This window comes from Ranitomeya variabilis, chromosome 1, assembly GCF_051348905.1.
Source record: "Ranitomeya variabilis isolate aRanVar5 chromosome 1, aRanVar5.hap1, whole genome shotgun sequence".
In the NCBI taxonomy this organism is placed as follows: Eukaryota; Metazoa; Chordata; class Amphibia; order Anura; family Dendrobatidae; genus Ranitomeya; species Ranitomeya variabilis.
The window spans coordinates 221648697-221675096 of record NC_135232.1 but is presented as its reverse complement, the minus strand read 5'-3'; the positions used below and the strand labels follow the sequence as shown (position 1 = coordinate 221675096).

Genomic DNA, 26400 nt, shown 5'->3' with positions numbered 1-26400 from the left:
ACGAAAACAATAAAAACAATTAAAAACCAGACAAATACATCCCCAAGAGGGGCATGCCCCCCAAAACCGAGAACAAACTGATGCAGGAAATTACAATACTGCTATGCCGTGACATCATGCAATTATACCACAGATGGAAAAAAATTCACATATACAGTGTATAATAACCTGGTGGTCAAAATATATCGTGTGTGCCTTATCGGCTACAGATTGTTATGGCCATAACAATATAAAATGTAATGAAACAAACATATATGAATAGATAAACAAATCTAAAACTCCCCTCATATAGGTGCACAAGATGGTGTAGATGACCCAGGAAGATTTAGGTCCCAAATGATGTAAGTAACACACATTTAAAGTGCTGCACGTGAAATATACAGGATCTTGAATAAAGAATAGGGAGGGGGCAATACTCCCGAGACCCCACAGAGCACAATAAATATATATAAGCCTACCAATAGGCAACACCTAAATATCACGCCTGCCTGTAGGCAACTATGCAGTCCACATTCTGTGGTGTATCAAATAAAGACGATAGTATGTAAATAAATACAACCTAAATATCATAATAGTCTAATAAATAGCCAAATAAATAGAATGCTAAATGCAGCATAAGGTGCAATATGCAAAATATGTAAAGGCTACAATAAAAGATCAGGAAATTCCTGGATAATATAGACTGAGAACATGCCTGCAAAAAGAGTGCACAATGAAATAGTCACATATGTCTGCCCAAATGGCTATTGGAAGGGCATACGAATGCGCACCAAAGGGAATGAAGAGGAGCTAGAGCGCCAAATACAACCTGCCCAATGCTGGAACCAGCACTACAACAGCATGACAACGGTCAAGGGGGGCAAGAACGCCCAACGCGTGTCGCCACTGCGTGGCTTCGTCAGGAGCGAAAGTCATTCCTCTCTTATTCCTCCTAGAAATGTCTGAATATATTGACAACGTGGTGTTGCTGTTCCCCATCTCGCAGCAGCATGTATGGGTTCTGTTTGCTCTGACTGGACAATGTTAAATTATTTTGGGGAGATGCCCCCAACTGGTAACACCCTCTTGTCAATTTATATACATTCCTAGGTTGAGAAAGAGCATGGAGCACAGTTCTTTAAAGGTATGTTTCATATCATGGGGAATACAAGTATTTGCAAAAAAAACAACATGTTAAGAAAGCTGGGGTGTTGTTTCTTTTGTCGTTTTCTAAGGTAGTCACCACATCATAAAATGCCAGAAAGCCTGCTGTCTACATTATACTAACACCATATCATATGATCTATGTGTACAAACTAGGAGGATTAGTATAAAACTAGTAATTTATTCTTCTGATCTTACTATGTAGTTTACAAGGGTGTGTATATGTGTTGACGCCCTGCAATAAGGAAAAATAGTGATAAAAGTATACAGCATACCCAATCTAGAATAAGGAACCAATGTTCTATCGATGTTTGTGAAAGGGATAATGCTGCTGTTTTTTGTTTTTATATATTTTTTTTAATCCTGATTTGACATGAACGTTTCAAGAACGTGATAAGGTGGTATATGATTTTTGTGTTAAAGGGAACCTGTCACCCCTAAAATGGACGATGAGCTAAGCCCACCAACATCAGGGGCTTATCTACAGCATTCTGTAATGCTGTAGATAAGCCCCCGATGTATCCTGAAAGATGAGAAAAAGAGGTTAGATTATACTCACCTGGGTGGGCGGTCCGATCCGATGGGCGTCGCGGTCCGGGGCCTCCTATCTTCATAGGATGACGTCCTCTTCTTGTATTCACGCTGCCGCTCCGGCGCAGGCGTACTTTGTCTGCCCTGTTGAGGACAGAGCAAAGTACTGCAGTGCGTAGGCGCTGGGCCTCTCTGACCTTTCCCGGCGCCTGCGCACTGCAGTACTTTGCTCTGCCCTCAACAGGGCAGACCAAGTACGCCTGCGCCGAAGCCGCAGTGTGATCTAAAGTTACCTGTGAGTCCTGCAGCCATCAGAAGATGCCTACGTGAAGCCAAACTATTTGCAAGAAACCCTCGTAAAGTACTGTTGCAGAGAACAACAAAAAAACACTTGTTAATAAGGTTACAGTTTGCCAAAGAACACATTGGCCAAAAGAGAAGTGGTGCAACATCCTATTGACAGATTAGAGCAAGATTGTTCTTATAGGGTTTAAAGGCCGCAGACAGTTTGTGAGAGGACCCATAAGCACTGAATTCGAGCTACAGTACACTGTGAAGGCTGTAAACATGGAGGTTAAGCATAATGGTTTGGGGATGTTTCTAATTCTGTGGAGTTGGGCCCATTTATTTCATACCATAATGGACCACTTTGAATATATCAAAATACTGGAAGAGGTCATGTTTCCTTATGTTAAAGAAGAAATTCCCTTTAAACAGGTGTTTCAGCAGTACAAAGACCCCAAACACAGCAGGAAGCGGGCAACATCCTGGATCCAGACGTATAAGATTGATGTCATGAAGTGGCCAGCCCAATCCCCGGACCTGAATCTGATTGAGAATTTGTGGAGCGATATAAACAATGCTGTTTTGATACAAAGCCTAAGAATGCAAAAGAACTGTGGAATGTAGTCCAGTCAGCTTGGGCTGGAAGATCTGTTCACAGCTGTTAGTTGACTCAATGTCACACAGATGTAAAGCAGTTATCAGAAATAAAGGTTATATACTGAAATATTAGTTCAGTGATTTAACAGAAAATCAAAGTCTAGAAACAAATTCCAGTTTATACTGTAAATATTTCAGTTTGTAAACAAAAATGCAGACACTGCTTTTTTTTTTTTTACAGCCTATTCCTTTTTTTCATTTTCAGTTTAAAAATTGATATTTTGTTCACGTTTTCTTCTGGAAATGAATGTGCTGTGCTCCCAGTGTCTTTGTGTATATGGAAATTAATGCTTTTATGAGGATTGAGCTTTTTCCCCGTTGTTTTAAACACCATGCTATTATTTTGCAGATACCTGTAGATTTCTAATTTACTGCATGGGAAGTAGGCAGAGTATTAATTGTGGGTTTCTCACTTTAAACAATACTTTATTAAAAATGTACTTTTAATATATTTTTTATTTGTTGGGGATGCAGACAATTGCTGATTAAAAAAAAAAAAAAAGTCCAAACACTAATGCGATTATCATCTTGCACTACACAATACCAGTTTACAACATACAACTAAACCTCTATACTTTTAAGATGGTGTTCTAGATTATCATTGTAGCAACACATGGCTGCTGTTCATTTGTTGCCTGTAATAAAATATTCGTCTTAGAGACGTTTTTCTTTAAAACTTTAGCTTTAAATACTATGGATTAACTTAGGCTTTTAATACAAAATAGACTTCTAAACAAATCTCTACAACTGCACGTTCATGATTTTCAATTTTTGTTGATTAAAGCACTGTAATGAAATTCTTGAAATGACTTGACTGCACATATTTGATTTTTTTCCCATTCGACTAATATTCTATCCTCCTTCCCTCAAAATATGCAATTAAGTACAGTCCAATCCAAATAATTGACCTAATTTTAAAGTTGTTTCTTTTTTTTTTTTTTTTTTCCCCCTCAGGGCTCATATGGAGTGGTGAAACTGGCTTACAATGAATATGATAACACATACTATGTAAGTGGATATTACCTATATAATAAAACACTTTATGAAAAATGGCACAGTCCTTATATGTTATGTTCATTTTTAATTTAGATAGTTCTTTAATGATTCTGCAGACAGAATTGATTTGTGAGTGGTTGTTCTATGTGTCATGTCTTCGCGTTCCGGGTAAGCGAGAGCGTTCGTTATACAGTTATATTGTGTCTAGCCTTTATTTGGGTTACAATTAATGACACCTCTCAGGTGACAGACCGCAAATAAATATAACTCGGACATTCTGTGCTGTCTGGCACTGCGGTGATCTACGTAGATACCTAAATGTGCTGGGCGGTAATTACTGTGAAGTGATATGATGTCCTCTCCAGAGGAAATACTGAAATGTTAGTTTGGAATGTTCTGTTTTGTTTTTTATTTATGTATAGTGCATATACAGAGTAAAAAAAAATAAAAATTGAAAAATGGCGAAGAATAGATAATTTACTTAAGCACATGATATCACTTTATATTACTATTTTTATAACATTTGATACAATTCTCTTTTCACTTTAACACAGGCAATGAAGGTTCTTTCAAAGAAGAAGTTAATGAGACAGGCTGGATTTCCACGTAGGTTCTACATTACCTTTGTGCAATTCCACACTTGAATAACGTTTTTTTTTTTTTCCTTCTTATTCCAAATAAATAAAAAATGATGTGCTAATTAATTAATTTCTTAACATAGAATCATAGAATGGTAGAGTTGGAAGGGACCTCCTGGGTCATCTGGTCCAACCCCCTGCTCAAAGCAGGATTCACTAAATCATCCCAGACAGATGTCTGTCCAGCCTCTGTTTGAAGACTTCCATGGAAGGAGAACTCACCACCTCTCGTGGCAGCCTGTTCCACTCATTGATCACCCACACTGTCAAAAAGTTTTTTCTAATATCTAATCTGTGTCTCCTCCCATTCAATTTCATCCCATTACTTCTAGTCTTTCCTTGTGCAAATGAGAATAAAGATGACCCTTCTACAATGTGACAGCCCTTGAGATATTTGTAGACTGCTATTAAGTCTCCGCTCAGTCTTCTTTTTTGCAAGCTAAACATTCCCAAATCCTGTAACTGTTCCTCATAGGACTTGGCTTGCAGACCAGTCACCATTCTAGTCGCTCTTCTCTGAACTTGCTCAAGTTTGTTGATGTGTTTTTTTTAAAATGTGGTGCCCAAAACTGGACACAGTATTCCAGATGATGTCTGACCAAAGAGGAGTAGAGGGCAATAATGACTTCACGTGATCTATACTATGTTTCTGTTAATACATCCCAGAATTGCATTTGCCTTTTTTGCTGCTGCATCACACCGTTGACTCATGTTCAGTTTATTATGATCTATTAGTATATCCAAGTCTTTTTCACATGTGCTGTTGCTTAGCCCTATTTCTCCCATTCTGTATATATTCTTTTCATTTTTATTGCCCAGATGTAGTACATTTAGTACATGTAGTACATTTTTCCCTGTTAAAAACCATTCTGTTAGTTGCTGCCCACTGTTCCAGATTATTTATCTTTTTGAATCTTCTCTCTCTTCTCTAGTATTAGCTATCCCTCCTAGCTTTGTGTCATCAGCAAATTTAATCAGTTTACCCTCAATTTCTTTATCTAAATCATTGATAAAGATGTTGAACAATACACGGCCCTGGACAGAACCCTGTGGTACCCCACTTGAGACATTCTTCCAACTGGATGTGCAGCCATTTATGACCACTCTTTGGGCGCAATCACTAAGCCAGTTAGGAATCCACCCAACAGTTGCCTTGTCCATTCCATACTTAGTAATTTTTTCAATAAGGATGGTGTGAGATACTTTGTCCAATGCTTTGTTGAAGTCAAGATATACTATATCTACAGCATTTCCCTGATCCACCCAGTCAGTGATTCTGTCATAGAAGGAAATTAAGTTAGTCTGACATGACTTTAGTTACAAACCCATGCTGACTCTGTTTAATCACTTCATTCTTATCCAGGTACTTACATACATGTTGTTTAATAATTTGTTCAAAGATCTTTCCTGGTATAGACGTCAGACTCACCAGCCTATAGTTCCCTGGGTCCACCTTCTTTCCCTTTTTGGAGATAGGAACAACATTTGCTCTTCTCTAGTCTTTTGGGACTTCTCCTGTTCTCCAAGAATTTTCAAAGATTATGGACGGTAGTTCAAAAATTTCTTCTGCTATCTCTTTCAGTACTCTGGGGTGTAATTCATCTGGACCTGGAGACTTGAATTCATTTATGTTAGCTAAGTGTTTCCTCGATATCTTTCTGTTTATAGATATCCTGGATTCTTCTACTCCTTTAATAGGACAGTGAAAATCACTTGATGTTACATTTCCTTTCTGAGAGAAAACAGATGCAAAATAGGAATTTAAAAGCTCAGCCTTCTCAACATCCTTTCTTACCATTTCATCATTTTCATCCTGTAAAAATCCTATAGCATCTTTGACTTTTCTATAAGGGTACCGTCTCACTATACGATTTACCAACGATCACGACCTGCGATACGACCTGGCCGTGATCGTTGGTAAGTCGTTGTGTGGTCGCTGGGGAGCTGTCACACAGACCGCTCTCCAGCGACCAACGTTGCCGAGGTTCGCTGGTAACCAGGGTAAACATCGGGTTACTAAGCGCAGGGCCACGCTTAGTAACCCGATGTTTACCGTGGTTACCAGCGTAAAAGTAAAAACAAACAAACCGTACATACTCACCATCTGATGTCCTTCAGGTCCCTTGCCGTCTGCTTCCCGCTCTGACTGAGTGCCGCCGTACAGTGAGAGCAAAGTGCAGCGGTGACGTCACCGCTGTGATCTGCTCTCACTTTCCGGCCGGCAGTCAGTCAGAGCGGGAAGCGGACGGCAAGGGACCTGAAGGACATCAGATGGTGAGTATGTACGGTTTGTTTGTTTTTACTTTTACGCTGGTAACCACGGTAAACATCGGGTTACTAAGCGCGGCCCTGCGCTTAGTAACCCGATGTTTACCCTGGTTACCAGCGAACGCATTGCTGGATCGCTGTCACACACAACGATCCAGCTATGACGGCGGGAGATCCAGCGACGAAAGAAAGTTTCAAACGATCTGCTACGACGTACGATTCTCAGCAGGGTCCCTGATCGCTGCTGCGTGTCAGACACTGCGAGATCGTAACTATATCGCTAGAACGTCACGAATCGTGCCGTCGTAGCGATGAAAATGCCACTGTGTGACAGTACCCTTACTTTTGACATATCCCTCAAATCCTTTTTTATTGCTTTTGACGTCTCTTGCAAGCCTTAATTCATTGTCCGCTTTAGATAATCTGATCGGTGCCCTGCAGGTTCTGCATACAGCATTATATTCTTCTTTAGATATGCCTCCTTCTTTCCGTTTGATAGACCTTTCTTTCTTCCTTTTTAGCATGTGTTTAAGTTCTGTGTTCATCCATCCTGGTTTCCTTAAATGCTTTGTATTCTTCCCTCATTTTGGAATTGTTAATGATTGTGCTTTGAGAATCTAATTTTTCACGATTTCCTAACTTTCCTGGACATTTTTGTCCTTAAGGATATTCAGCCATTGGATCCCTCTGATTCTTTGAGTCCCTTAAAATCTGCCTTTCTGAAATCTAACCTTGAAGCCTTAAGGTACCTTCACACTACACGACTTTGCAACGATAACGATAGCGATCCGTGACGTTGCAGCGTCCTGGATAGCGATATCGTTGTGTTTGACACGCAGCAGCGATCTGGATCCTGCTGTGATATCGCTGGTCGTTGCTGAAAGTTCAGAACTTTATTTGGTCGTCAGATCGGCGTGTATCGTCGTGTTTGACACCAAAAGCAACGATGCCAGCGATGTTTTACAATGGTAACCAGGGTAAATATCGGGTTACTAAGCGCAGGGCCGCGCTTAGTAACCCGATATTTACCCTGGTTACCATTGTAAAAGTAAAAAAAACAAACAGTACATACTCACCTTCTGCTGTCTGTCACACGTCCCCCGCCGTCCGCTTCCCGCACTGACTGTGAGTGCCGGCCGTAAAGTAAAAGCAGAGCACAGCGGTGACGTCACTTACGGCCGGCAATCACAGTCAGTGCAGGAAGCAGACGCCGGGGGACGTTATGGACACCGGAATGTAAGTATGTACTGTTTGTTTGTTTTTTTACGTTTACACTGGTAACCAGAGTAAACATCGGGTTACTAAGCGTGGCCCTGCGCTTAGTAACCCGATGTTTACCCTGGTTATCAGGGGACTTCGGCATAGTTGGTCGCTGGAGAGCGGTCTGTGTGACAGCTCTCCAGCGACCACACAGCGACGCTGCAGCGATCGGCATTGTTGTCGATATCGCTGCAGCGTCGCTTAGTGTGAAGGTACCTTTAGTCTTCACAGGTATTCCTCCTCTAGTTATCCAAAAGTCTAAAATGGCATGGTCGCTACCTCCTAGGGTCCCAGCCACTCTTACCTCCTCAACCATTTCCCCCCTGTTTATAAGGATCCAAGGTAGCAGATCCCCTTGTTTTCTCTCCTACCTTTTTGGAAGATAAAGTTGTCAGCAGGAGAGCATAAGAATTTGCTTGACCTGTTAGTTTTGCCTGAGAGAGATTCCCAACAAATGTCTGGATAGTTGAAATCTTATCCATATAGCAGTCTGAGCTTAGTTTTTCTGATAAAAAGTTCCAAATCCCCTCCATACACATAGATTAAAAAAAAAAAAATAAATTGCGGCCAATCCATAGGTGTACGTTTACTTCATAGTTGCTGCATAGTAGGAAGCTTTGAATAGAACTTGAATGGGGGTCTGCCTCCCACCCTCATTATACTAGGCAACTATAATGGTACTATCCAAACCAGGGATCCCAGACTATGTGAAGCTCAGTTTTGATTCTTCAGGCAACCATTAAAATCTTACAGAAAATACTCACAAATAGATTCAAAAGAGGATTCATGCCGAATAAAGCCACACATTCTAGTTTTTGGAGGCTTTATGCCAATATCCAAGCAGTAGGCCCTCAAGTGGCAGTCTCTCTTGATGCCTCCAAAGTATGTGCGTGCGTACACGTATGTATGTATATTTGTGTATATGTGTGTGTGTGTGTGTGTGTGTGTGTGTATATATATACTGTATATATATATCTATGTAATATATAAAGCTGAATGTGTGTATGTATGTGTGTATGTATGTCCGGGATTGGCATCTGAACCGTCGCAGCTACAGCCACAAAATTTTGCAGTGTCACACGTCTGGACCCCGAGAGCGTCATAGGCTATGTTGTGAGGTGAAATTTTAACCCCGCGCTTTTCAATTCACCAAACAATTTTGCCCCTATCTACATAATGGGGAAAAAGTGAAAGGAAAAGTGTTGGACGCGTCGCAGCTACAGGCACAAAATTTTGCACAGTCACACGTCTGGACCCCGAGAGCGTCAAAGCTATGTTGTGAGGTGAAATTTTAACCCCGCGCTTTCCAATTCGCCAAACAATTTTGCCCCTATCTACATAATCGGGAAAAAATGAAAGGAAAAGTGTTGGGAGGCAAATTAACAGCTGCCAGATGTGAACAAGGGGGACTTAAAGAGTGAGAGCGATGGCGCCAAAGAGTATATACTGTACAGTTGCTAAGGTGGGGCCCCGACATGGGATAATCACCACACCACCACGGGGATATGAACACACACAAAATGCGCCACACACACTACCACGTGCTCAAACACATATACCACCCTCAGCGCACATTTCACCACACATACACCAACCTCGCCACATAAAAGTTGAAACACAAAAGTCGCAGCTCAAAACTCGCCACACGCAAAACTCTCCACATGCAAAACTCGCCACACGTGCAAAACTCACCTCATGGAAAACTCACCACATGCAAAACTTGCACACGTGGAAAAATTGCCACATGCACAAAAGTTGCAACACATGCAAAAGTTGCCTCACACAAAACTTGCACATATTCAAAATGTACCACACATAAAACTCGCCACGCGCAAAACTCGCCATGCGCAAAACTTGCTGCAGACAACTTGCTACACTAACCTGTCACATGCAACTCGACACACAAAAAGTTGCTACACGCATGTTGCCACACAACTCATCTCACAAAAGTCGCTACATGCATGTCGCCACACGCAACTCAACACACACAACTTGACACACGAAACTCGCCCTAAAACACACACAAGTCTGGTATTGTCCTTCAAAAATAAAAATCTGATTAATAAGCAGACAAACTACAAGAGCAACAAATGTACCATATAGGAATCCGGCAGCTGTCAGTCACATGACCAGTCTATTATGTGTATGTGTGAGCTAATATATACTGCCAGGGGGTGGGCTTACTGTTGGCTGGAGATTTATCAGGCTGCCAATTTAGCTTACAAATACTGAGGTAAAAATACTGACCAAATAACGTGTGAACGAGGTCTAATACAGGAGGAGATGACATACAGATATATACTATATACAGGAGGAGATGACACACAGGTATATACTATTTACAGGGGAGATGACACACAGGTATATACTATATGCAGGAGGAGATGACACACAGATATATACTATATACAGGAGAGATGACACACAGGTATATACTATATAGAGGAGGAGATGACATACAGGTACATACTACATACAGCAGGAGATGACATACAGGTATATACTATATACAGAAGGAGATGACACACAGGTATATACTATATATAGGAGCAGATTACCTACAGGTATATAGTATATACAGGAGGAGATGACATACAGGTATATGCTATGTATAGGAGGAGATGACATACAGGTATATACTATATACAGGAGGAGATGACACACAGATATATACTATATATAGGTGAGATGACACACAGGTATATACTATATACAGGAGGAGATTACATACAGGTATATACTATATATATATATAGGAGGAGATGACATACAGGTATATACTATATACAGAGGAGATGACACACAGCAGGTATGTACTATATACAGGGGAGATGACATACAGGTATATACTATATACAGGAGATGACACACAGGTGTATACTATATATAAGGGAGATGACAAACATGTATATACTGAGGTGAAAATGAAAAGGTGTGAGTGCAAAATGAGAGGAGTGAGGGAAAATAGTGGAGTGATCGGAAAATGACAGATGTGAGGTCGAAATGACAAGTGTTAGGGAGGAATGAGAGGAGTGAGGGGGAAAATAAGAGGAGTGAGGGGGAAAATGAGAGGTGTGAGGGAGAAAATGAGAGATGTGAGGGGGAAAATGAAAGATGTGATGGGGAAAATGAGAGGCGTGATGGGAAAATAAGAGGTGAGGTGCTATAACTAACCACAGATATTTACTATGCCCAGGCAACGCCGGGCTCTTCAGCTAGCTTAGATTTACAATCTCCATACTTTTCTCATGGTCAACTTTATGTGGCCTGTTCAAGAGTTGGAACAGCCAAAAATCTGTTTGTCTTTGCACCTGAAGGAAAAACTAAGAATGTCGTTTATCAAAAGGCTCTCGAATAATTGTAGAAGATTACTTCACATTACTTGGCCAATTTAGTTAAATCTGTGTGGAATATCTCTGGTGTTGAAATATATGTTGTAAAATGCTTCTATTAGCTTAGTTTTTGCCTTTTAATAATTACATTTCTATCTATTTGTTTTGTGTTTTTTTTGTGCAGAATAAATTTTTGTTAACACATTCTATTTTGCTAACAGCAGTTATTACCCCTTGCGAAGCCGGGTAGTACAGCTAATATATATATATATATATATATATATATATATATATATATATATATATATATATATATATATATATATATATATATATATATATACATCCACACACACGTATGCACACACACACGTATAATAATAATTTTTATTTATATAGCGCCAACATATTCCACAGCACTTTACAATTAAGCAGGGACATAACACACACACGTATAAAAATGTTACATATATATATTATAAATATGATATATGTGTATGTATGTGTGTGTATGTATATATATATATATATATATATATATAATATAAATTTTATGTTAAACTAAAGTTGGCAAACTGACTTTGCCATTTGAGCAGCACATACCAAGCGATTCCGAGTTAAACTTCTCTGCTTGAAAATGTTTAGATTATGTGCAGATTATGTCCATTTTGCCAATTATGACTTTCTGATGTGACCTATAGTTTTGAATTGGGTTGTAGTGAAATGCTTCCAAACTCAAATCAGCCTGCCTACATCTTTGCACACGTTGCATATGTCGTATGCGGTCATTTTCACAACAATATTGCTGCTCGGTAATGTTTGTCCGTGTGCGTAGGTTGCATCCATCTGAGTGTGTTTCCATGCGTGTGTGTGGGTGGTGTGCATGTGGTATTTGTGGAGTGTTGTGTCATTTGTGTGGTGTTGTGCTTGTGGGTTGCTTTTATGTGTGCTGTCTGTGTGATGTTTGTGAAATGTTTGTGTGTTGTGTGTGGTGGGGTGGCCCCTTTAGCAGCAACTCTTTCAGTCATAACTGTTGTTTTCCCCTCAGCACTTTTACTTTCACCTTCACATTTCTCCATTATATGTATAGGGCCTAACTTCGGGGGGTCCAATCTCATGACGGGGGACGCTAGCGAGATTTAACGTGCGCAGTGTACTACTCCTGTGGGTGGAGAGGGGGCGTGCCAAATTTCACCCAAATTGGGCAAGAACTGTGGATTTGTATTGAGCAGGCTACTACAGATTTTGAATTTTAGATAGATATGTATATAAATATATATATTTTTTCACATAAAATATGTATGCGTACTACTTTGTCGCAGTAGCTTTATGTGAACCTTCACTTTTCTCTTCATAGGTCGTCCACCTCCCAGGGGAACAAAGGCTCCTGGTGATGGGGGTTCACAGGCCAAGGGACCCATTGAGCGAGTCTACCAGGAAATTGCAATTTTGAAGAAACTTGACCATCCTAATGTTGTTAAGTTGATTGAGGTAATTTTGTTTAATGGTTTCATATTTGCATCTCTTTCATCATCGCTTAGGACCTGTTCACATCTTTTTTTTTTTTTTGTTTACATTTAGCAGCTACACTGGGCGACTTGTGGGTGTCCGATGGCAGCTATCACAGACATCTTAAGCACAATAGGTTTTTCACTGGCTTTTCATGACTTACACATTAAAGGGAACCTGTCACCAGAAAAAAAATATTAAACTGCGGATATGCGGTTAATCTGCAGGCTAATGGCGTAATTGTGCTGCCTGACACCTGCACGCAGCCTAACTCTTCGGGGAGAAAATGAACTTTATTCTCCCCAGCAGTGTTCCCATTGTAGTCATGGTGGTGGAGCTGGCTCTGGTTCAGTCACCGGTCTAAGTAGCCCGCTTTTTTTTAGTGACAGGATTCCTTTAAATGAGTTTTCTTATTTCAGTTAATGCTTGTCTATTGGCAGGTTTAGTATAAAAGAGATCACACTGTGGTCTCCTTTCACCAACATAATATATACTAGACTTCCTCCATGGACCAAAAATTAACTGAAAGGGGACAACCCCTTTTAAAGAGATTGCATTATCCCTTATTGGTGATGATTGTCTAGCTGCGGTATCCATCACCCGTAGGCTTTAATGGGATCCTAGTGACAAATAAGCCATGAAAAACTTATGATGTATCCGATAAATGGATGCTTCTGCAAGATGGATTCCTCTGTTGGGCGAAAGGCAATATGAACTTAGACTTACTAAAATCATGATGATATGAAGCCCCAAATAAATGTTCTTTTTATCAGTAAGACAGGAAAAAAAAGAGAAAGTGATACAGTTGCAGAGTTGTATTAGCATGAAGTTGCCCACCTCACCCACTAAAGAAAAAAAAAAAATCACAATAATGACTTTCCAAGTTTCTCCCTTTCAAAGCCTCATTTGCCTCAGTATATATGGATCAGTGTTGGTAGTTTTAGTTGTACGTGTTATAATCATCTAATTTCACTGCCTTTTTGGTGGTCTTGTGCTGGACAAATATTAGTCGAAGCTGCCGGGAAGAGGGCAATGAGGAGACAGGGGGCGTTTCAGACCAGACTCCCTGTAGCGAAGTGTAGTCACCGATTACAACTTCACAAAAATGGAGCTCAACTGAAAATCAGCCAAGTTTTAATATCTCAGTAAGATCTGTAGGGTAGTGTCTTGTATAGCATTTTGAGCTCCTGTCAATCAGTCCGTACAGTCACTTTAATTTAATACTGGTGTATTATTCAGCTCCCTTTAGTGCATTAACTCAATAAATGGCTATTCTATACTAGCATATGCCAACGTTATATGATTGGTGGAAGTCTGATGTTTTGGGACATGCATAAATCGGACACGGCTGCATGATTGCAGATGAGCATGGTTCATTGTGAATCGCTGCAGATTTTCAGAGCACAAACTTTGTAAATCCGTCTGGAGACTATGACACTGTTGACTAGTCCAAGAGGCAGGTTCTTGGTAGCTTCTCCCTGGCTCACTCTTTGACTGACAGGTCCTTGTGTGTGTGTGTGTGTGTGTGTGTGTGTGTGTGTGTGCGCGTGTGTGTGCGTGCGTGCGTGCGTGCGTGCGCGTCGGAGGCACATTGTCCCCAGCCGGCCTACAAAGTACATTTTCTCCGAAATACAGAAATGCTTCTGAGTAACACATACTGGGCTGCAATAATGTGGCCGGTCTGTAATAAATTCTGCCTTTGTTTAGTATCTCCTGTTGGGTTCAACTTAAATATCTAGAAAAATGTTCGCCTTTGGTTGGAAATTATTTTTGTTTCATAAACATAGAGCTGTAAGGGTGTGGGTTTTTTTTTTTTTTTTCTGTCATCTATTATTCATCCTGTGTTGTTTTTTTTTTTTTTTTTTTTTATGAAATAGATTATTAATAGTGCTAATAGAGGATCTTCGTCATGTTTGAAAACTGTGCTCGACTCGCTGTGGCTGCATGTCTCACGGCTGTTCGACAGCCACAACACGTACAGGGATTGCCTACCAGCCCCAAGACATGCAGCCACCGCGACTCGAGCATGCCGAAGATCGTCTATTAGCACACGAGCGTGCTCTGATAACACCTCATCCGTGCACACTCGCTCATCAATAATTATTAAGGCTACGGAAGAGCACGACAAGGGAGAATACTTTGAGACACTGTTTTTGCAGTGGTTTTTATTTTTTCCAAGAATTTAAAAAAAAAAAAGCAAATTTTTTTTTTTTTTTTTTTACAATTTAAATGTGAAATTTACTTGTACACGGAGAATACACCGCTGCTACACTAAGCTGCTCCACCAATATAGAGTTGCAGTTTTTCTCCCAATTAGCTCTGTCTCATTGATGGGGGGGTTAAACATGCATCACACCCAAAGGAGAGGAAAATTATCACATGAAATCTCCTAATTTTGCTAAACCCTGGCAGCAGGGATCCAGCAGCAGATAGGAGTGCAGCCATGGATATCCTCTGACATGATGGAAGGCTGTAATAATGATTCGCGTTTAATATGGAACGTCTTTGAGGCAGAGGGTTTTACTTTCCACGTATTGTTAATGCCCCTGTCTATCACAGGGGTCTGCAGTGCCCATATTGCCTCTGTAGCATTGGGGGGCTTTTGAGGTTAATTAGAAATGCTTTGCAGACCACTGCAGTAGATCACACATCGGTTCCCTTGGAAACGTGCAAACTGGATGCGCTCTATGCAAAGATGGAATAAGTGAAGCCTGATTAGCCTGGATCTCCCAGCCGTATACTCCCAAGTGTAAAGGAACGTTCTAAATTCTACTGCAGCCAAAGAAACTCTCACTGGAACCGGGAGCGGATTTAATATTGGCTTTTTAGCAACAGTAAATTGCTGCTGGGGTAATAGAAGATCAAAAGAAGGTCAGAACTGTGTTTAGTTTTTGTTTTTTTGTGTTAAGTTCTTATCACAAACTTGTTACTTTTTTCAGTGTTTTTTATTTTCTGCAGTAAAACCTGATCTCTTACCAAGAAAGAAGCTGCAGAAAAACACCATATTTTTTTTTCTTGCATAATTTTTTGTGCGTTTTTTCTGGCTGTTTTGGTATGCTAGATTTGTCTCTTGTGCATTTTTGTGCAGAAGTCCTATTCCATAGAATCAGGTTTTGGCACAAAAAAATGCACCAAAACATGATGCCTGCGATTTTGGTTCCTTTTTTCAGCGTTTTTTCACCACCGATTCAAGTCCATGTGTGAAAAACGCTGAAAAGTGACATGCTCCATGTCTAAAAAATGCTGCAAAGCATAAAATACTGATGACAAAAAAAAAAAACTGTATGCATGAGATTTCTGAGGCTAGGCTTTGCTGGTACTGTAAAACAGCTGAAAATTAGCATTAAAAAATACAGCAAAAACGTCAAAGGAGAACTTGACTTAAATGTTTTTGCTGCAGCTGCATCATTCTGCTCTCTGCCTTAAGGTACCTTCACACGAAGCGACGCTGCAGCGATAGCGACAACGATGCCGATCGCTGCAGCGTCGCTGTTTGATCGCTGGAGAGCTGTCACACAGACCGCTCTCCAGCGACCAACGATGCCGAGGTCCCCGGGTAACCAGGGTAAACATCGGGTTGCTAAGCGCAGGGCCGCGCTTAGTAACCCGATGTTTACCCTGGTTACCAGCGTAAAAGTAAAAAAAACAAACAGCACATACTTACATGCGTCCCCCGGCGTCTGCTTCCTGACACTGACTGAGCTCCGGCCCTAACAGCACAGCGGTGACGTCACCGCTGTGCTTTCACTTTCACTTTAGGGACCTGCGCTCAGTAAGTGTCAGGAAGCAGACGCTGGGGGACGCATGTAAGTATGTGCTGTTTGTTTTTTTTACTTTTACGCTGGTAACCAGGGTAAACATCGGGTTACTAAGCGCGGCCCTGCGCTTGGTAACCCGATGTTTACCCTGGTTACCAGTGTAAAACATCGCTGGTATCGTTGCTTTTGGTGTCAAACACAACGATACACAGCGATCGGACGACCAAATAAAGTTCTGGACTTTATTCAGCGACCAGCGACATCACAGCAGGATCCTGATCGCTGCTGCGTGTCAAACGAAACGATATCGCTAGCCAGGATGCTGCAACATCACGGATCGCTAGCGATGTCGTTTCGTGTGAAGGTACCTTTAGAGCTCAGACACCTGATTTTTCATTTTTTTTTTCACGTACACTAAAGAGACAGACATTCATCAGATGAGGAGAAAAGAAAATTCCACAGCTGCTATCAACCAGTCCATGAAAAACGGACAGCAAATGGAAGGCATCACAGTGCTGCCCATGTTTGTTTGTTTGTGTTTTTTTTTTTTTTTTAAACTGACCCATAGACTTGCATTGGTGATTTTTAATCTGACACTTGGATCAGTATCTGAGTATCTCCACAATTTTACGCAAATCACTCGGTCTGCCCCCCCCCCCCCAAAAAAAAAAAAAAAAAATCTGTGTGAACAGCCCTATAGACTCATAGGTGTGAGTTATAGCCATGAAAAATGGACGTCTGAATGAGCCCTCTTATTTATTGTATTGCCATTGATTTATCTGTGGATTGAGGAGGATTGAAATTGTATGTGTACTCTACTTCTCATTTTATTGTTCCCCTTACAATAGAGCAGTTTTGCAGAAGTCTCACCTGTCAGTGACGCATCCTGCCTGTGATGATGTAGTGTGACACAGAGAAAAGCAAACATTGGGAATAACTGAAAAATCTTATGTGGTCACATTTAAAACACCCTAAGGCTACGTTCACATTTGCGTTGTGCGCCGCAGCGTCGGCGCCGCAACGCACAACGCAAACAAAAACACGGCAAAACGCATGCACAACGCTGCGTTTTGCGCCGCATGCGTCCTTTTTTCTATTGATTTTGGACGCAGCAAAAATGCAACTTGCTGCGTCCTCTGCGCCCGGACGCGGGCGCCGCAGTGACGCATGCGGCGCAAAACGTAAGTGCACCGCATGTCCATGCGCCCCCATGTTAAATATAGGGGCGCATGACGCATGCGGCGACGCTGCGGCGCCCGACGCTGCGGCGCACACCGCAAATGTGAACGTAGCCTTATCCCATTACCAGAACTATAAAATAACTTTTCTTTAAAGGAAAAAGTGACTTGGCATGTAATTACTTTGGAAATAACTTATCAAACCACAAACGATCTAAAACTTCTTTCCAAAAAAGTGACTTAAAGGGGTTTTCCTGAGAACAACGTTGATTTTAATCAACAGATCTTGAAATAATAAGTTCCACAATTGGATGTGTTTTAAATAAAATGTTCCTGTGCTGAGAGAATCTTATAAACGCGCCCCTGCTGTGTACTGTGTAATGGCTGTGTCTGACCGTGCAGGGACATGGTCTGATCATAGCACAGCCAGAGGCGTATCTAGGGTTTCTGGCACCCGGGGCAAGAATTAATTTTGGCGCCCCCCGTCAGCCCCATCATTGCCCTCTCCCCGTCAGCCCCATCATTGCCCTCTCCTCCTCCACCATCCCCATCATTGCTCTCTCCCCATCAGCCCCATCATTGCCCTCTCCTCCTCCACCATCCGCATCATTGCTCTCTCCCTGTCAGCCCCATCATTGCCCTCTCCTCCACCATCCGCATCATTGCTCTCTCCCCGTCAGCCCCATTATTGCCCTCTCCTCCTCCACCATCCCCATCATTGCGCTCTCCCCGTCAGCCCCATCATTGCCCTCTCCTCCCCCCACACACACCATTCACTTCTCTGCACATTCCCCTGCAGCGCGATACACACACACATACACACACACACACACACCCAATACTGAGCCACACACATACACACATTCACATACACACACACAAACACATACACCCACATTCTCACACACACACACACACACACACACACACACACACACACACACACACACACACACACACACACACACACACACACACATTCACATACACACATTCACATACACACACACACATTCACATATACACACACACATTCACACACACACATTCACATACACACACATTCACACACACACACACATTCTCACACACATACACACATTCACACACATTCTCACACACACACACACATTCTCACACACATTCACATATTCACATACACACACACACACACACACACACACACACACACACACACACACACACATATTCTCTCACACACACACACACATTCACACACACACACATTCACACACACCTCTCACCTCTCCTCGCGCTCTGCCGCAGCATCTCATCGCCTTCCTCTGACACAGCTGGCCGCTGAATGATGACGTCATCCAGCGGCGCGTCTGTGTGAGAGGAAGCAGGAAGACAGATCGCTGGGCAGCGGAGCTGCAGGGATTTCTCCCTGCCCGCCGCAGCCACTCTGCAGGGGCCCCCCACCACCTCTGCACACGTTAGGAGCCGGCGCTCTGCAGCTTCTCTGTGCCGGCTGTCAGCTTGACAGTCGGCACAGAGAACAGCTGACTCCAAGAGCGGGGGCGGCAGAATGCAGCCGCTGGGGGAGACACTGCGGACCGCAGAATTAGGTGGCCCGACTGCGCTCCCCTGCCGGCTGCGCCCGGGGCAAATGCCCCGGCTGCCCCCCCTAGATACGCCACTGAGCACAGCTCCTGGGCAGAGGGGGAAGCAAAAGAGTATACAGACATTACAGCATGGAATCACAGCTGCTGGTTTCTGTGAGGTAAAACATTTCCCCACCTATTTAAAAACATATTTTACCTCACAAAATGAATCCTCTGCTATCTCCCTGTCAAAGAGATGTGGTATGATCAGACCATGTCCCTGCACGGTCAGACACAGCCATTACACAGCAGGGGCACATTTATAAGCTTATCTCCGCACAGAATCATTTTTTTTTTATCCAATTGTGGAATTTATTTTTATTCCAAGATCTGTTAATAAAAAAGGTATTTTGTTCATGGGAAACCCCTTTCAGTCAATAATAATAATATCCAGGTGTGTGTACATATAATTACAGTGTTTTCATGTGAATATGCATTGCGATATAGGGTGTGTATATATGTGTCTATATGTATAATATTTATATATTATACTTAGAGTATGTATATATGTGTTTAAGAACAGATATACCGTAATATTAGTGTGTATACATGCAGTATATTGTATTTATTATTTTGTTATTGACAAAATTTACCTGTATGTTTTGTATTGTTCCTTAATGATAATTATCCAGTGTAAATGAAGTAGAAATCAAAGCTAAATCAATGCTAAACCTGAAATTTTTCCGAAGCACGACAATAGACATGCAATGTGTTCCATTTTCCTTTCTTCTTTTTTCATTTTGAAGCCCATAGACTTTATATGAAGACATCACATGAATCCCCATAAAATGGAATACTTTATTAAATATTGCACTAAAAAATCCCTATCTAATAATTCAGTATAATGGGGCAGATAACCCCAACATATATACACACACGCCCTATACTGAAAATATACCAACAATAAACATCATAACATGTCCTACTTAGGTGATATAGCACAGGTGGTATATAAAATACCTAAAGAGTGTCAGGATATATGTGTACTGCCCCTAATGGTAATGCAGACCTGTAATATATCCCTACCTAGATGCGGGGGTTGGCACCCTAAGAAAATACGAGAACGGCGCCCCCGCTCGTACGATGACTATCCCTGGTCTCCTAGGGATTCCCTATAAGGGATAGACTATGAAACAGAAAGCCAGTTGGCTGTATATAACTTGTAAGAATATGTGATACCGTTAACACAGCATGTCAGGCCCGCATCCCACAATGTGCTGTAAGATAGGGATAGAGGTAAAAGCTAAATATCACAAGTTACCGGACAATAAATAGAAAAATACAAAATATATATTCAGCATACTAAGGAACCGATACCATGAAACATATTAATGCCATAAAAAGCAATAACTAAGGCAAGCCCCCACCACATAAACCTGGAAATGGGCAGATAATGCAGTCAGTTCAGTCGGGAATGCAGCAAGTAATAAAGATACATATTAATGATAATTGTCATATACTCATCTGCTGCAAAAATCAACCCCAGCCAAACGTCCATCCAGCAGTGGTGGCTCATACGATAAATTAGGGCACACCAACTTCACAAAAGACCTCTCAACGCGTTTCCCCCAGACCATGGGTTCATCAGGAGAGTAAGAACATCAGCATGGCAGTAAATGATATATATAGATACATACAAAGATAGGGCTGCAGCGACATACCGGAGGCTATTGCTTAAATAGATGGTCTCCCAGCAAGGTAGTAAAGTACTTCCTAATTCAAGGTGTAAAGTCCGTAGCCGTCCCTCAATCCAGATAAAGTAATAGCAAGTGTAGGTAAATCCATGAATACCGCCATATTGGTGAAGTACACGGCGGCCCCACACGGAAGTGGACAGTGAAAAATGCCTCTATCAGTAAAAACAGGCCAGCAGTGCCCGGTATCAGCGCTACAAACAGCGCATGCGTAGTGCTAGACCAGAAAGGCAGAGTAAAGCCTCACCGACCGCCATAATGGTGGAGTCCAGAGGTGCCTTGTATATATAGTAAGCAGCCGCGCACGCGCCGCACTGCGCAGGCTACATGCGATAAATCCCCATAGACCACCATAATTCTGGGGTCCAGCAGAGACCTAAGAAAGAAAATATACAACCTATATTACGGCGATAACAGCACAAGACAATGATATTTACTGTAATAGATACACCGGTTTATGAACAAAAGAGGCATAATGGATACATCACTGAATGCGCATACAGACCAAATATGGTAATATACACTCACAACGGTAAGGGAAAGAAGCGCAGGACTATACATACAACACTAATATAGATGGTAGAAAAATGAAGCAAATATGCTATATCACAAAAAGATAACTTAACTACCAAAAAATAAACAGGGAAGCAGAAAAATAATAATAAATCACAATTACTATGGAGAAACCACTGATCAATAGAAACCACGAGGTTACACTGCACAGGATCAAATATGGATAAATAAAGATAGCTTAATATAATAAACCGGGAAGGATAACCCAAATAAGACTAGCTGACATCAATGAATTGACCCATCACAAAAAACAGCAATAATTTTGCTGCTCATTCAAGCCATAAGGTGCAAGAGTGCGTAGCCTAAAAATCCACTGACATTCCTTTTGGAGGAGCAATTTGTCCAGGTTACCACCCCTGGGATTACGTCGCACAACTTCAAGCACACAAAAAGAGATAGCTCTATCGTTATTGAAATGAACACATCTAACATGCTTCGCTATTGGTGTATCCCGCTTATGTTTTATGTCCCCCAAATGTTCACCGATGCGTCTCCGTAGCTCTCTCTTAGTTTTTCCAATATAACTGAGTGGACACGAACACGTAGCCATATATACTAACCCCTCAGATTTACAATTGGCAAAGTCCCTCATATAGTAAATCCTATCAGATGTGGTGCTCTTGAATGTTTTCTCCTTCCTTACCCATGAACAAAATTTACAGCTACCACACCTAAACGTGCCACACGGTTTACGATCCAACCAGGTACCAGACATAACGGGGCGCTCATAGAAACTATGGACCAGACGGTCCTTGATGGATCTACCCTTTTTATACGTAATTTTAGGGGTAGGGGGGACAAAATCCTTAAGATCAGGATCCGCCCTAAGGATCCCCCAATGTCTTTTCAAGATACTCTGTACCGCATTCGATCTGTTATCAAACATACCAATGATTCTCGGTATCTCGGGTATATCCTCTCCAGGTGGTGGGTGAAGCAAGTCTTGCCGAGAACAACCAGCTGCATGTCTCAGGGCCCCATCCAGAACTGTCCCAGGGTAACCCCTTTGGCCAAATCTACACCTAAGATCATAAGCCTGCTCAGAAAAATCATGATTATTGGAGCAGTTTCTCCTGACACGTAAAAATTGCCCTTTTGGGATTCCTCTACGCAGGGGGCCAGGATGGAAACTATCCCACCTAAGGAGACCATTAGTGGATGTGGGTTTCCTATAAGTCTTAGTGGTAAGTCTACCCCTCTGATCCTTACTAATATTAAGGTCAAGGAAGTTGATGGATTCTTCCTGAATCTCCGATGTGAACCTCATGTTTATGTTATTCTTATTAATACACAGAATGAACTGATTAAACTCGGCAACAGTGCCTGACCAGAGTACGAACACATCGTCGATAAATCTCGACCAAAATAAAATCTTAGGGAACCACCAAGCTTCTTCCACAAAAATAACAGTCTCTTCCCACCAGCCCAGGAAGAGGTTGGCGTACGATGGGGCACAGGAGCTCCCCATCGCCGTCCCCCTGAGCTGGTGGTAAGTCTTGCCAAAGAAAAGAAAACAATTATGATTCAATATGAATGTCATTAACTCAACCACAAATTTGTTGTGCGGGATACATTGGGTGGCACGTGTATTAAGAAAAAATTCCATCCCCCTGACACCTGCCTCATGTGGAATATTACTGTACAACGCTTCCACATCTATGGACGCCAAAAAAGTGTTAGTATCAATGTCAAGACCCTCGAGTTTAGTAAGTAAGTCCAGGGTATCCCTAAGGTATGAGGGCAGAGACACAACAAAAGGGCGGAGGATCTTATCGATGTAGACCCCTACATTTTGGCCCACCGAGTTAACCCCCGACACAATAGGACGACCCCTAAGGGGCAAAAGCCCCTTATGAACCTTAGGAAGACAATAAAAGGCAGGTACCAGAGGGAAAGATGGGGAAAGAAACTCAAATTCGTCTTTGGTAATCAATCTGAGATCAAGGCCTCTGATAAGAAGACACATTAGCGTATCTGTATATTGGGGAGTTGGATCCTTACTGAGAATTTCATATGTCTCACTGTCATCAAGTATCAGCTTACACATTGACATATACTGATCATGGTTCATTATGACCATATTGCCCCCCTTATCGGAGGGCTTAATAATTATATCTCTATTTTTCTCTAATTCAGTTAAGGCCAACATCTCAGACCTAGTCAGATTAGACGATAGAGTGTCCCCCCTCTCTCTGGAATTAATCCTCAATAGATCTTCCTCAACAACTTTGAGAAAGATATCAATAGAATCCAGAGTCCCAGCCGGGGGTGCCCTAGTACTCTTACGTTTGAGTGATGTAAAGGGACCCAAACCATCATTACGTTCATTATCTCTCAATAGGTCAGTCAAGATGTCAACAGCTTCAAGATCATCGACCGCAATACCCAAATCCACGCACCTTTCTCTATCTTTATCAAGATGGAACTTGTGCCACTTGAGTTTCCGTGCAAACAAATTAATGTCTTTAACCCAACCAAAAGCATCAAACTTAGTTGTGGGGACAAAATTAAGGCCCTTATGAAGGACATTACACTCGTCAAACGACAACTCATAATTACTCAAATTAATGATTTGACCAGACCCCACACGTCCTAAACCATTCTGTTTCTCAGTGGATAAACAAGTGGGGCCCTCTGCTCCAAAAAAGGAGAGGAAGAAGGCAAAGAGGGCGTAGGTCCAGATACTGGCATTGGAAGGGATGGCTCGCCCAAACCGATAGTGGAGTTGTTTGTTTGTATACCTCCTCGTGTCTGTATACCCATGTTGGTGGACCCCATAGGGGTATGCATATGTGTGCCATATCCTTGCCATCTCTGTCTCTGTCTTTGTCCCCTGCCTCTTGACCTACCCCTCTGCCTCCACCTATTACTGGAGTTGGATCTCTCACTGTCAGAATTATCCGTTTCAGATGACGAAATATGAGTCCGGTTATCCCGTTGAGGATTCACAAAATTATACGCCCTATTTTCTTTGAATTCCGTATAATCCCTTGTAAACTGGAAATGCTTTCTATCCTTGATGTTTGCCTGAAATTTTTCCACAGAGGTCTGTAGCAAAGATTCCCTCCTCGTAAATTCAGGGTCAGATTTAAACACTAGCACTTTTTCTATAAGTTCTCCCAATATTTTCCTAGTGCGTTCAAAATTGATCTTCTCCTCTTCAATCAGGATTCTCATGAACCTACAAGAGGATTCAATTGATTCCCGTTGCCAGACCTCTAACAATTGGGGATTCACCAGTCTTGGAGACGGAAACAACCGAATCCTCAAGCCACTGGGAACAATGTTGTTTTTGAGATAGTTTTCAAGGGCCTTTATTTCCCAAAACGATTTGATATTGTTTTTGTACCCCACAAATAGTTCATTAAATAGATTTTTTATGGAAATTGAGCTACTAGCTCCTACCCGGCTATTATCAGTGGAGAAGGCTAAATTAGCATCCTCTATCCATTGCCCCGTATTAATGGGTCCAGATAAAAAGCTAGCCATGAAAAAAAGCAATAAGAGACTTACTAATGAAAAAATATATGTTTAGGAGGAAAAACCAAAAATAACTTACAAATAGAAAAATAACCCCCATAAAATGGAATACTTTATTAAATATTGCACTAAAAAATCCCTATCTAATAATTCAGTATAATGGGGCAGATAACCCCAACATATATACACACACGCCCTATACTGAAAATATACCAACAATAAACATCATAACATGTCCTACTTAGGTGATATAGCACAGGTGGTATATAAAATACCTAAAGAGTGTCAGGATATATGTGTACTGCCCCTAATGGTAATGCAGACCTGTAATATATCCCTACCTAGATGCGGGGGTTGGCACCCTAAGAAAATACGAGAACGGCGCCCCCGCTCGTACGATGACTATCCCTGGTCTCCTAGGGATTCCCTATAAGGGATAGACTATGAAACAGAAAGCCAGTTGGCTGTATATAACTTGTAAGAATATGTGATACCGTTAACACAGCATGTCAGGCCCGCATCCCACAATGTGCTGTAAGATAGGGATAGAGGTAAAAGCTAAATATCACAAGTTACCGGACAATAAATAGAAAAATACAAAATATATATTCAGCATACTAAGGAACCGATACCATGAAACATATTAATGCCATAAAAAGCAATAACTAAGGCAAGCCCCCACCACATAAACCTGGAAATGGGCAGATAATGCAGTCAGTTCAGTCGGGAATGCAGCAAGTAATAAAGATACATATTAATGATAATTGTCATATACTCATCTGCTGCAAAAATCAACCCCAGCCAAACGTCCATCCAGCAGTGGTGGCTCATACGATAAATTAGGGCACACCAACTTCACAAAAGACCTCTCAACGCGTTTCCCCCAGACCATGGGTTCATCAGGAGAGTAAGAACATCAGCATGGCAGTAAATGATATATATAGATACATACAAAGATAGGGCTGCAGCGACATACCGGAGGCTATTGCTTAAATAGATGGTCTCCCAGCAAGGTAGTAAAGTACTTCCTAATTCAAGGTGTAAAGTCCGTAGCCGTCCCTCAATCCAGATAAAGTAATAGCAAGTGTAGGTAAATCCATGAATACCGCCATATTGGTGAAGTACACGGCGGCCCCACACGGAAGTGGACAGTGAAAAATGCCTCTATCAGTAAAAACAGGCCAGCAGTGCCCGGTATCAGCGCTACAAACAGCGCATGCGTAGTGCTAGACCAGAAAGGCAGAGTAAAGCCTCACCGACCGCCATAATGGTGGAGTCCAGAGGTGCCTTGTATATATAGTAAGCAGCCGCGCACGCGCCGCACTGCGCAGGCTACATGCGATAAATCCCCATAGACCACCATAATTCTGGGGTCCAGCAGAGACCTAAGAAAGAAAATATACAACCTATATTACGGCGATAACAGCACAAGACAATGATATTTACTGTAATAGATACACCGGTTTATGAACA

General features: G+C 41.7%; 1 protein-coding gene across 3 annotated transcripts in view; it reads left to right on the top strand.

The window, feature by feature from the left end:
* The window catches only part of CAMKK2 (calcium/calmodulin dependent protein kinase kinase 2), a 141678-nt gene that overhangs the window by 59054 nt on the left and 56224 nt on the right, over positions 1-26400 (top strand). For all 3 annotated transcript variants that reach the window (XM_077292934.1, XM_077292938.1, XM_077292941.1), the window contains exons 4-6: positions 3571-3624; positions 4167-4218; positions 12468-12601. In XM_077292934.1, the coding sequence (XP_077149049.1) occupies positions 3571-3624; positions 4167-4218; positions 12468-12601 (240 nt within the window). The remainder of the gene's footprint in view (positions 1-3570; positions 3625-4166; positions 4219-12467; positions 12602-26400) is intronic.